At 39.1% G+C, this 13311-nt stretch overlaps 1 protein-coding gene across 2 annotated transcripts in view; it reads right to left on the bottom strand.

Annotated features, from left to right (window-relative positions):
* Plcb1 (phospholipase C beta 1) overlaps positions 1–13311 on the bottom strand; it is a 695339-nt gene that overhangs the window by 469410 nt on the left and 212618 nt on the right. For both annotated transcript variants that reach the window (XM_006983966.4, XM_006983965.4), the window contains exon 3: positions 13000–13068. In XM_006983966.4, the coding sequence (XP_006984028.1) occupies positions 13000–13068 (69 nt within the window). The remainder of the gene's footprint in view (positions 1–12999; positions 13069–13311) is intronic.

The following is a 13311-nucleotide window of genomic DNA, read 5'->3' as shown; positions in this document are numbered from 1 at the left end:
ATTTAATTTCCCAGACCATTGTATGTGTCCTAACTCATGACACATTAAAAAGCCTTATGCAATTCACATGAAGGTACTAAAGGATGAAAACAATATAATTCATAAATTTGCAAAATGACTAAGATACTTAATTTCAACTAAAGATAATGAAAGTCAATTTCAATTAACATTTCTAAAAGAAAACTCATTTTTGGCAAACACTTTTCTGAACAGGAATAACAAATTTTGAATCATCTTTAATCTAGAATATGCCCGATTAAGAGGACAAACACTTTTCATCACCATGGAAAATAACGAAGAAAAACAACTTTAAGTGAAGAAACATTTCATCAGGTTTACAGCTTCAGTGTTTTCAATCTAAGATACACTGGACCCATTGCTGTAAGTCTGAGCTAAAGAAAATCTCATGGTGGCCAGAGTACATGTGGCTAATGTCACTTACTTCACGACCTCCTAAAATGGAAAGGTGACAGAGATTGTTTCAAGATATTGCTTCAGAGGGAACATCCTCGGTGACAGCTTTACAGTGTTGGTATCACCTTGCAGAGTCCTCTAAATATGAATCTATCAGTGGATTAAGCCACTGATGAAGACAAAGCCTTCATGATCCAATCACTTTCAAAAGCCCAACCTCTGAACATTGTACTTGGGCCAAATTTTCAAGATATAAGCCTATTGGGGGAAAAAACTCATAAACAAAACAGAATGATGACAAATGGAAGGAATTTTTGAATCTTCAGAATAACCCTCCACCTACTCTCCCATTCCTCCAAGGTGCCTCACAGATATTATTACTGCATCACATATTATATCTGCAGAATAATTTTTGTTTGTACACCATTTAATTCTTAAAGTCTGCGGTGGATATAAATACCATCCCCTGAAGATTATCTTGCACATCTCCTTCATGCTGAAATATGGAATATGAGGCCCTTAAATGATGACAGAACTCCTCTAATGTCATTCCATCATTTGAACATTAAAAGTTCGAATCCAGTGTCTTCAATCATCTATGTTGTGACAACAGAATCCCTCAGGCTGGGAGTGTTATGAGTAATAGACACTTGATTCTCACTATACTGGAGGGGGATACCTGGCAGGAAATTCCATGTCTCATGAAGCCTAATCTCTGATGTAAAAGGAAACTTTGAATGTTATGTGCTCACATGATAAAAGGGGGGAAAGGTGGAACCCTTTGTGAAGGCTATTTTATTATTATTTTTTTATGGGTTTTCGAGGCAGGGTTTCTCTGTGTAGCTTTGCGCCTTTACCTGGGACTCACTTGGTAGCCCAGGGTGGCCTCGAACTCACAGAGATCCTTTTTTTTTTTTTTTCTCTGTGTAGTTTTGCGCCTTTCCTGGTCCTCACTTTGTAGACCAGGCTGGCCTTGAACTCACAGAGATCCGCCTGCCTCTGTCTCCCGAGTGCTGGGATTAAAGGGCGTGCTCCACCACTGCTGGTGAAGGCTATTTTAAAAAGGACCATAAGTCATTTATGAGAAAGGAACCCACATACCTTATCTCTTCTTAGTACCATTATATAGGAAGTTAAGTGTCAACAGGAAACTTTGAGAAGACACAATATCCCAATCCCAGTACCCACAGCCCTTGCAAACCAGCACTGTGCTGTCTACCTCTGAGTCCTAATACCAGTCAGGAAGTGTAAGGACAGGATCTGTATTTTCACAAAACACTCCCATTATAAACTATTTCATATGTTAAATCATCTGTCAATTAGCATTCCAGTATTGCTTCATCAGAGTTTATGTCAAATTCCTTTAGAATCTAATCTCCCAAGTGGAGGCAGCACAAGGGGAATATATATATATATATACACACATACTTACCTATTAGTCTTACTAATAGGGAAGGATATACCAGTAAGAGACTTTGGGCAGGTAGAGAGGTGAGCAGCAATAAACAAGCTCCTAAAGCCAATCATAATGTGGGCCTTGTTACTCACCATGGTTGAACTCATCAGACAGCTCCATCTAGCTGCTATTCTCATTCCAGGCAAACCAAAGAAAATTCTGGGGAACTCTTAAACAATATGTGCAATGAGGCTTGAATCTAGGGCTTTCTGACCCCAAACCTTGTTATTTCATTTCAAAACAGTGCTCTGGATTTTGCTTTAATGGTTTCAGAATGCAAGGGGGGAAATGCCAACATACTCTTAACTGGAAACAAATTGCTTTAAAATTATTTTGATTGTTGAGAAAAATCTATTAAATCGTTTTCTAAATAAGATGTGTAAATCTTAGTGTAATAGGATTGCAACAGTGGTTCTCTAGGGGTAGGTGGCTGGCTACAGAGACAACCTGACTTCATGTTCATTTTTCATAGTTAATATATTACAAATGGACTTCATCCCCAGTCATGTTTGGTTCAATCCTAGGTCTCTGGGATATCCTGCCTCTGGGACCTAGCCCTCAGGAGTAAGCTCTCTCTCAGAGTATGGGCCTCCAGTGGAGCCAGTCTTCAGTGGGTCAGTCTCACAATTTCTGCACCATTTTTACTCTAGCACATCTTGTAGGCAATACAAGTTGTAGGTTGAATGGTTTGTGGCTGGGTTGATGTTCCTGTCCCTCCACTGGAAGTCTTGTCTGGTGACAGGGGATGGTCAGTTCAGGCTCACAAATAGACTTTTGAAGGTAGGTTTAACTAAGAGAGCTACAAAGGTATAAAAATCTCAGTCAGAAGGAAACCAAAGCGGGACACGAAATTCTACAATAAACAAGACAATTTCCCAACTTTAACATGCTCTTGCCTACACATTTTATAGACTTAATATATACTAATAATGATACATTATATTTCACATACACAATGAAGTCACAGTTGCATTGAGTCCTTTCTATGAACTTTATTCTTGGGTCCCTACAGCACCCAGATGAGATAAACACAGAGATTAAGCTTGAATTCCAGATAAGGAAACCGAGTCTCATATATAGAAAATGACATGCTAGGTTATATATCTTTGGCACACTGCTGTCTCACCCGAGAGTTTGGACCATGGTAGTTACTCTCCAGTATGTGTTTACAGTGCATGAAGACACATGTTCGTTTCTCTAGGTACAAAAATTCATAAAACAATATGTTTTCCATAAAGCCACATAGAAGTGCAATAACATGGTTTTAAAAAATGATTTCAACTGTAAGGTCTTATTCATTTTGATGATCACATTGATTGATTATAAGGAAAACAGTACACTTATCTTTATTAGAACAGAATTACTCTGTGTAGAAGTAAGTCATAAACCTGGTCTTAAGAATACCAAGAGGAAATATTTCTTTTAGCTGTATTATGCCCCCCTCAAAATCCATGTATTGAAGTCTTAACCCGTATATCTTACAGTGTAGTCAGAGGAGATGAAGCCATAGGACACATTTCTTTTTCTTAATTGAGAACAGTGGTCAAGTTTAAAGAGGTCTATATTGAAAGATTCTAGGAAAATTCCCAGTGCATTTCTATATCATAATTCTGAAGTCACTATCTTCAAAAGAGGGACTACCTATTTACACTGGTCCCTCTCACATACAGAAATGCTTCTCTAACTTGACTGAACACCAGGGTACCTTCAGGGAGCTTCAGAGGAAAGATGGTGTGTGAACCCACACCACACATTGTACTTTAATTGATTTGGGTGTAGACTATGCATCAAGATTTTAAAAGCTCCCCAAGTACTTCCCATATCTTTATATTAGAATCCATAATTAGAAGCCCTGCTTTATAGTGTAGGTCAGTGGGTAGAACTACTTTTTTAAAATTATTAACAGTGAAAACCACAAGATGGCATAATTTTTCATTTGAAAGGATTAAAATTGAGAAGTGTTTCCTGAATTCTACCCTGCACCTCTACAGGTTGAACTTGCTGGATATGGGCTGAGATCTCATAAGACAAAAGCACAATTATCAAGATTCATGGCCTTTGGTAAACACCTGGGCTTCAACAAAATTCCTGCTAACACTGCTATCAATGCTGGGAACCAGGACACACATGTTCTCTGTTGCCATGTCCTTTAATTCCTGTGTCTCCTTCCCTTCATTCCTCTGTAACTAAGTGTCTCAAAGACTGTGAGATGTTTAACTGTGTTAAGCACAGTTAAGATATTTGTCGTAATAAAAAAAATCAGAACATCAATTCAACCGTATACATTTTCAGTTCACTAAATTTTAAGATGGATTTTCACATACACTGAGTAATGTGAACATTGCTCAAACACTCAAATTTAACTTTTGATAAGAAGAATCATACTAACATCTCCTCAAAGAAGGGGATTTAGCCTAAGATCCCACCCAGCAAAGACAGCACATCTGAAAAAAAAAAAAAAAAACTTTAGAGAAAGTAAAAGCTTCCAGCCATTAGAGAAGATGAGTTGTGCCTTAATGGTCACTTTCGGTGTCTTTTCCTGTCCACTATTGACTGTCCTTGAGGGTAAAGAACATGTAAAGGATTTCAAGTACAAATAGGCACCCACTCTGCCCAACCCCAGCATCCTAATGTTTCTGCTACTAAAGTTATATAAAGGTTTCTGTTTCCAAGGAAACTACTGACATATATGGAATTTAATGAACATAAAAAGTACCGTGCCATATAATTTACATTTAAAGATAAATGTGAATAGCTGTCAACCCCCCCCCCCCCACACACACACACACAGAGCCACACTCACACAAGTTCTGAGAAATTTTAGCTCTATTTTGCTTCCATTAGTCAAAAACAGAAACACATTTATGGAAACAGAGTGACCAAAAACAATTCCGAAAAAGCTCTGGCAACATGTGAGGTGAATTAAGAAACAGTTGAAGCCAAGAATAAGGGCCAGAGGTTGATCTCATTAGCAGTCGGAAGAAAATGAGGAAACCTTTGATATTGTTGCATCTAGCATTCTTTTCTTTCTTCCTAGCCCACAAGTATCTATATCAGATTTTACGTCGGCAGTTTCATGCAATGATAAATCTGGACAAAGTCAGGAAATTCACTGATAGTCACTGAAAGGGGCAATGAATAAAGTTCTCATTTCAGCTCCAAGCCTCATAGATGATTCATTGAAACCACTGTTGTAGAACACCCAAATAACAGCTCATTATGAGATTCCTGTGTTGGCATCCAAATCCTATGACGGGCTAGTTGGGATTTGACAACCCTTAAATAAACAATCCCACTAGCAAGATATGTTTATGATGCAGGAAATTTTGAAAGAATGTGCAGTGTAATCCTCAATAGGAAGTTTCAGTAGGAAAATAAAAGGTTAAGAAGAAATACCACTTGACCCTCCCCCACCCCTGCCTGCCTTCTCTTTGCATTTTGAGGAACTTGGATGCGCTTTTGTGTTATTTCCTTTGTCCTTACCTATGGTCTCTTTTATTCTGGTGAAATACACAAAGCTGATTCACAAAGTCAGTGAAAACACATACTGTGGTACAGCTATCATCATCATACACCCATGACGCTCTTCCATCTTCTCAAATTAAGCTCTCAACTAAGTAACAATATTTTCCCTTTCCCTCCTCACAGCCCTGACATCCACCATTTTACTCTCTGAATGTATAATCTGAATACCTGACATCTGAATGGAATCACACCTCATTTGTCCTTTTATATATTTAGATATTATTTATATTTACATTATTTACATATAATAATATTTACATATTATTTTATTTAGAAAAGTATCTTCAAAGTTTGTTTGTGTTGTAATGCATGCTACAATTTAAGTCCCTTCAAGACTAACTAAAACTCAATATTGAAGCATATGCTACATTTTCATATATCCATTTATCTTAGAGAGACACTGGAAAATAAATGTCTGCTTGCTTGAGTTTCTGCTTTCAACTCATTGATGAAGTACTGTTCGAAGGCTTTTGTGCTAGTTCTTCACAAACTCATCAAAGTCTACATGTCACGGACATCAGGATGCAGTTGAGACTTTCTTCTCTCTCTCCCCACACACTCTCTCTGTGTATCTGTGTATTTTGTGTCGTGTGTGTATGTGTGTGTGTGTGTGTGTGTGTGTGTGTGTGTGTCATATGGGGGCATCATAGTACATGGAAGTGTGCAGGAGCCATGAGTGAACATGTGGATGTTGGAGCAGGATTTCAGCGTCTCTTCCTCTGCTCTCCGCCTTATTGCCTTGAGATAAGGTCCAGCAGCTTGCCATTTTGGCTAGGGTAGTTGGCAAATGGGCTGTCAGGCTCCACGTGTCTCTGCTCCTCAATTCTGTGGTTCTAGACATGCCCAACCATGCCTGGAACTTGTCATAGTGAAGTGGACATCCAAACTAAAATTCTGTGCTTGCAGAACAAGCACTTATTTACAGAGCCATCTCCCCAGCCTTAATGTCTTCTTTTATACAAACTCATTAGGACACCTCACCCAAGCTTTAAACACCAAAAGTTTTATTTCCAGGGCCAACATCTCCTCTGAACTCACTTTGAGTATTCATCATATTAGAAGTTTGACAGACAATACAACCATTTAATTATTCAAAACCAAACTATGGATTTTTCCATTTTAAGATGGATTCTTTTCCTTTTTTTCCTATCTCAAAACATAGCAAATCAATTACTCTAGTTTCCCAGGTCAAAATATTTATAGTTGTTTTTGAATTCTTTCTTCATTTTTTCTCATCTAACACATTAATAAATCCCATGTTCCCATTGTTAATTCATATTTAGATGTTAACACATTTTTCACACCTCAGCAGCTACCATCTTGACCGCAAGTCACCATCATTATTCTCCAGGCTGTCTGCAGCTGCCAGTTGGTCTCCATTGCTTCATGTTCTGAAGTCTATTCTCAACACAGCACATATTGCCTTCAGAGACTCTGATTCTATCCAGCTCAGAAGACTCTATGTCTCTTTACTTATAATAGAATTATCTGAAGCCACTGGCATGGTCTCAGGCTTGAAACTCACTGTGGTTCAACCAACATTTGTCATTGTTCAAACATGCTATGTACATGCCCCATTTGGAGGCTTTGCTTTTGCAGGGCCCTCTGCCTGGATGCTCTGCCTGTGGTCATTCACCCAATTCTGGCCCTCATTAAGTTCTTGTTTCATCAAGAGAGCTTACTCTGTAACAGCTGCATAAAACAGAAAGCCTCCCCATAGCTCATGGCCTATGGTTTCCTCTCATTGCTTATTCTTCTCAGGGGGATTTATCAGTCATCTCTTCCTCACACACTATGACATGATGGAATGTGTTCAGAGGGCTAGAGGCCATGGCATGCTTTATACCACTACTCTCCATTTGTTGACATCAGGCTGATGACGTGAAATCCTTCAGGGTAGAAAGGCTTCCCCACAGAAAGTCAGCCAACACAGAACTCTGGGGTTTCCGTTCTTTTATTGGAGGCCGCTTTTTGAGCACCATCATCCCCAAACAGAAGTTACACAGGGCCAGAGCTGTCTGTCCTGTTTATTCACTCCTGGTTTTTCCCAGAACTTAGGTGTGTGCCTGCCAGAAATCACCAACTCCTTGCCAAACCCTACAGAATAGAGATGAAAAACTAATAATCATAGAAGCATCATTTACTACATAGAGATTAAAAAGGCAAAGGCAATCAATTTTTAAAATTTAATTTTACTCTAATATGCCTTATGGGATTCTGGTAATACTATATATAATTTAGAATGTAATTATTAACCTAGATGTTTACAAAGCATCCATATTTAAATCAACATTATAGATCTGAAATAAATTGCCTCTACAAATCAAAGGACCTGGCTGATAGGTTAGTGTGTGAAGCAGTTCCCTTTACAGAAAGTAAAGTTTAGAAGAAAAGTTACAGCAATGTTTCTCAAAGATATTGCTATATGTGTCACTGAATATAGACAGCCTAGAGGTCGTGTACAGTCTAAAGATGGGAGGTCTTTGTAACTGTGATGTTGCTTCCTGCAAGTCGAAATTCAATTTAGAATTACTTTTAAAAAGCCATATATAAAGCCATGTGTAAAACTTAACATGAATATTATTTTGTTTCTATTCTTCAGAACAATTTTAGGAGTATTGGTATTAGCTCTTCTTTAGACTATGCACACACCCCTCTTCCAGTAAGGCACTTGGCAACCTGGGACCCTTACCTGCATATGCTACACACACATACATCCCTCTCTTAGCAATGCATCTATCAACCTGTTAGCAAACTAGGGCCCCTGTCTACATTGAGCTGAAGGCACATGCCATTCTGAACAGCGAAATAAATTTCTCCTTCCCATAACTACTCTCACCTTTGGACAGAGTCTAATGAGTTTTACTTAGCTTTATGTCCCAATAAGAAAGCAGAAAAGCCAATCCTACCTGAACTGTGTTGGTTGTATTTACAATAAAGCAAAATGTCTTAAGTTGACAAAAATATTATTTTCCTTTAGTTTGCATCCTTTAACAGTCATGAATTTAGCACTTGGCTTTTTTTCCCCTTCACTTTCACCTGATTAGCCATGTCCAAAGCAAGAAGTTTTAGGTTATGTCAATTTGCTGGACACCAATTCTAGAATCCACAATATGAAGCACATGACTATGATTAATTACCTCATTTAAAATTTGGAATCAAAGGCTAGCAGAAATTATACTCCTAAAACCAGACATCCACCACAGCCCCATTGCACAGATGAGGACAAGTGAGGCCCAGAGGAAGGAAGGCACACCTTCTTTAAGCTCATCAATGGCATAGCTGGTGCAAGAAATGGGAGCTGCTCTTCTCTCCTTGATCTCCTTTTCAGCATGTCTACTGACTTGCTTCATCCTAAGGATCATGACAGTGGGGATGCCATCTCTTTGCATTAGCACCTTTTAATCTTTCTTGCATGGCCTTCCAGAAAAAATATATACATTGCTGCATGACCCAGAAGATGTACTTAATGTACACAAAAACATTCCATGAAAAAAGCAGCCCTGTACAAGGCTGATGTTTTTAATTCTAGTCAAGTCTATTTCAATTAATGCTGGACACAAGCCAGTGAACTAATCTGCTGGGTCAAGAACTACTAATAGATCTGACATCACAGTGACACTGTCTGAGAACAGAGTTCCTTTTAAAATCAGCCCACAGAGTGGCTATGAACAGCATAAGCCAAATCTATATGCCACAGTGCCTTGTATGTGGGTGGTGAGGCAGAGGAAAAGGGCAAAGGAAGGAGAGAGCAATGCATTTTAGAGTTAAAGATGTAAGTAAGGTGCCTTCTGGTTTTTACATTTAGATTATAAAGTCTCCCAAAGTCACTCCAATGAGAAATTTCAACACCAGTGACTTGAACAAAAGCTGTATACAGAAGAACAGATTTCACTCTGTGTACGATGCTGGAAGTCGACACTTAAGTTCATTAGCAGGGCATCACATCACCTTCTCCATTTCCTATAAATGCCATTTCAAATCACAGCAGGGACAGAAAACAGTTCATTCTCAGCCCAGTGTTGAATTTTTATGTAACAAGATGCTGGGAAGAACAAAGGCAATACAAATACATAGATAACTGTCTGCAGGGTGCCTTAATATGTTGATAAACATTTACTCCACAGGTACCTTCATTCTGATCTAGAAGCTTCTACAGAAAGTCTAATGCTGAATCTGTTCCCCTTTCAGTTTGCTGTTTTTCCTGAGTCTGCCTCTGTGCCATTTTATGTTTTTATGTCCACCCCTGGTTTTTTGTTGTTGTTTGTTTATTTACACAGGGTCATGGGGCTGTGTAGCCTGGTCTGGGCTCAGGCTTGTGACCCTCCACCTCAGTCTCCCAAGTGCTAGGATCACTGCGTATCCCATCACTTCAATAGTGTTCTACATTGTGAACCTTTCACTATATTTTTTTCTCCTTTTTGTGTTGAATTTCCTGTTTTAAGTTCTGAAAACCTTATCCCAGCATTCATTTTCCTGTTCCTCCTCCCCTTCTTCCTCCTCCTACTCTTCCTTCTTCTTCTCCTCCTTCTTTCTTTCTTTTTTAATTAATTAATTTTTTTTTTTGAGAAAGGGTCTCATTATGTAGCCCAGGCTGTCCTGGAATTCACTCTGTAGACCAGCCTGGCCTCAAACTCAGAGATCCGTCTGCCCTTCCTCCTAAGTGGTGGGATTAAAGATATCTGCCACCACACCTGGCCTTTATCCCAGCATTCTTAATAAAGCAGCCATCCACCTCAGGCCACACATCTTTTTCAACAAGATGTCCTACTGGACTCATTCCTGAAGGCTTTAGAGGACAACTCTCCTCCATCTATACCCCCTTGCCCTACTGTCAGTCAATAGCTGTTGAGGGTGTCACTGTGCGGGAGACCTGATGAAGGAGATGGAGACGGAAGCCAGGCTCAGCAGGCTCGAGAGAAAAATAGGTACCTGGTCCTTGATGCCATAAACCGCATGGCGTAATCAGACAGAATAAGACTCCAAACATTTTAAATAAGTTATATCTGTATTTGTCTAGGTTGAGCTGAGGTCATCTTTGTCACGTTAAGGAATCTTTTCATCGACACAGTCGCCTACGTTGCCTGTGGATCCACAAAGCTCCTTTAACAAGACTCCTACTCTGATCACTCTTGACATTTAAACTTTCCCAATTTAAGAAAATGAGATGAAAATTAACTTCCTGGAAATCAGATCTGAAATTTTAAAATAATATTTTTAAAAAAAAAAAATGTTGGGAGGAAGGGTTGGGGAATAACTCAGTACAGAGCTTGACAAGCATGAAGTCCTTGGTTCTGTCTTCAGTACCACTAATGTTAAGATGGCAGTGTCATCAGCACATTAGAGCAGTGACAGCCAAATTCTGCTGCAGATGTGTGTTTCAGCACCCTGGAGCCACACATCATCTATAGCCATCAGATTCTCAGGATCCAAGCTTTATGGGGGGTGAGAAATAGGCAACAACATTTTTTTTATTAGTTTCCCAGATGATTTCATTGCACAGATCTCCTGTGCAAAGAGTTTGTTACTGAATTATTCCATTGCCTCCTTGAAACATTCCTATTAAGTACCTATTAAAAGTCCATGAGGAGTAAGTAGGTCTCAGCAAGGCCATGCAGGTAAATAGAAAAGAGCCAGCTCCAGAAATGTTAGGCTCAGAGAAAACAGCACAGAACGAGAATGGCCCACAGAGAAAGCAACCCTTCTCTCCAAGAAAGTGTTAGCAGAAAGAGACAAGCCCAGTATCCTGGATTTCAAAAGCACTTCCTCAGGGGAGGCACTTTGAGATCTAATCATAGTTTATCAGCGGAACACAGTGCAGATGCCACTTCTATCGTTTATCAACATTCAATAGACATTTATCAAACCGCATCCATAAACCAAGCACTCACTGAGAAGCTAGTGAAAGAGACCCGTTCCCGCTTGCCACTTTCCAAGAGGCCCCAGTGGAACTAGCTTTGACTCCTGGTGCTTGAGAAGCAGTGGGGTCTGGTGAAAACCAGTGGGGGCTGAGGAAAAGCAGTCAGGTGGAGTGAGGTATGCAACTGTCCTCAGCTACTACAGATATCAGGTGAGGCCAATAATCCTGGGTTAAAAGACAAGTTTCACTGCTAAGTTATTGATGTTATACATGGAGCTAATAGGCTTACATGACTGAAACATTGTTTGAAGAGGAAAAGATTCTTTGCTAACTGCAAACTGGGAATCATTCTGTATCATCAACAAATTACTAATTCCAAGATGCTTGACATGAAGTGCAAAGACCAAGCCACTGAAATCCCCTGTGTGAGAAGGGAAATCTAAATGGTTAACTGGTTTCACCTGAAACACGCTTGGAAGCCTTCTTGCAAACATTTCTGATTTTTTTTCTTTCTAAACATTATTTTTCACATTTTCTACTCAACCAGTTTAACCCATTCAGCTAACCCCAGCAGTTGGTATTTGCTCCATGCCAGACTCTGTTAGCACCAACCTACGGCTGCAGGATGTCTGTGAGGAAAAAAAGAATTGCAGCTGACTTTTTCTCTGCACCTCCAAAGTAACAGATCATTCTGAACGTTCAAGAAACTATTTTGACTTTCAGAGGCTAAAACAACAGTTGTGGGAAGACACTAAAAAAAGAAAATTGCTGGTTTAAGCTTGTAAATGGCAACTCCCCTTCTCTCGCTGCTTTGCTGATACACTGTCTCTGCCAGAAATAAAGTACTTAATGTGTTAAACATTAAATCCAGTAACAAAGAGTTTTCAGTTTTGATGACAAGACAATGCACTCTACCAACCAGGATGAGTTAAAAGACACATTTTCTTCATCCAGCACTTGAATATTACACTCAGAAAACTTGCTGCAAAGCCAAACCAATGACATCCCACTTAACATATCCCAAAGTGTCCTTGGTCCTAATGTGAAGAATTAACTTTTGCCTTTATAAGCGTGATTTTTTTAATTGTACAGCACTTTTTTGCTTCATATCATCTCTGTTTACTAGGAAGAATGTGAATTCTGACAAATGTAAGTAAAAAAATGTTTACTAATACTTCTGAATTAGGTGACATTTTGAAAGTGCTCTCAAAAATATCTTGGGCATTTTGCATTAACTGACAGAGGTAAAGTATACCTTACTCAAAATACTTGGGATAAGAGTGCTTCACATTTTAAAACTTTGAAACATCGGCATATATGTATTCAGATGTCTTGTTAATATGACCCAAGTCTAAACACAAAATTCATACACATATATACATTGCCTGAAAGTGCATAGCATTGATCATTATGGAATTTTCCACTCAGAATTTACAGTATTTTGGAATTTCTAATTATAGATGCTTAATTTGTAACTTCTTTGGCATTTCATATGTCTACTTTTTTCTTCGGACAAAGGTAAAATAACAGAGTAATAAGCAAACGCCTGCATTACACCACCCATATGCTCACCCATTGTTTCCATCTTTTAATGAAAGTTCAAGTGAGTGAGTAGGGCACACTGGCTGTTGTGTTTTACAACATTTACAACACCGGAACTTTTAACTGGGGCAATTAATTGATATCTTGACACAGATAAAGAATCAAAGTAGCAGCTGGTGCAGGCACAGGCTCTGCTTCCTACCTTGGGAGCTTTGGCATGCTTCCCACACCTGGCATCCTTGACGAGGCTGAGATCTAACAGCTCTGTCTCCTGGAAGGCAAAATGGGAAATTGTTAAGAAGACACCCAGATCATTCCTCTTTGTTTTATGTCATTGACATCACTTTAAAGGATACTGCCATCTGGAGATTTGCCTGCGAAGTTATCTGTAACAGGCTACCCTTCCATATTATGTCTCACTGAATCAGGAAGAAAACAAAAAGATCATCAACTGCTGACTGCTCAGTTTAGTACATATTTCAATATATTTGCTAAAGCATCTTAGACAAATTAA

Source organism: Peromyscus maniculatus, chromosome 4, assembly GCF_049852395.1.
Source record: "Peromyscus maniculatus bairdii isolate BWxNUB_F1_BW_parent chromosome 4, HU_Pman_BW_mat_3.1, whole genome shotgun sequence".
Taxonomy (NCBI): domain Eukaryota; kingdom Metazoa; phylum Chordata; class Mammalia; order Rodentia; family Cricetidae; genus Peromyscus; species Peromyscus maniculatus.
This window is presented reverse-complemented; position numbering and strand designations above follow the sequence as displayed.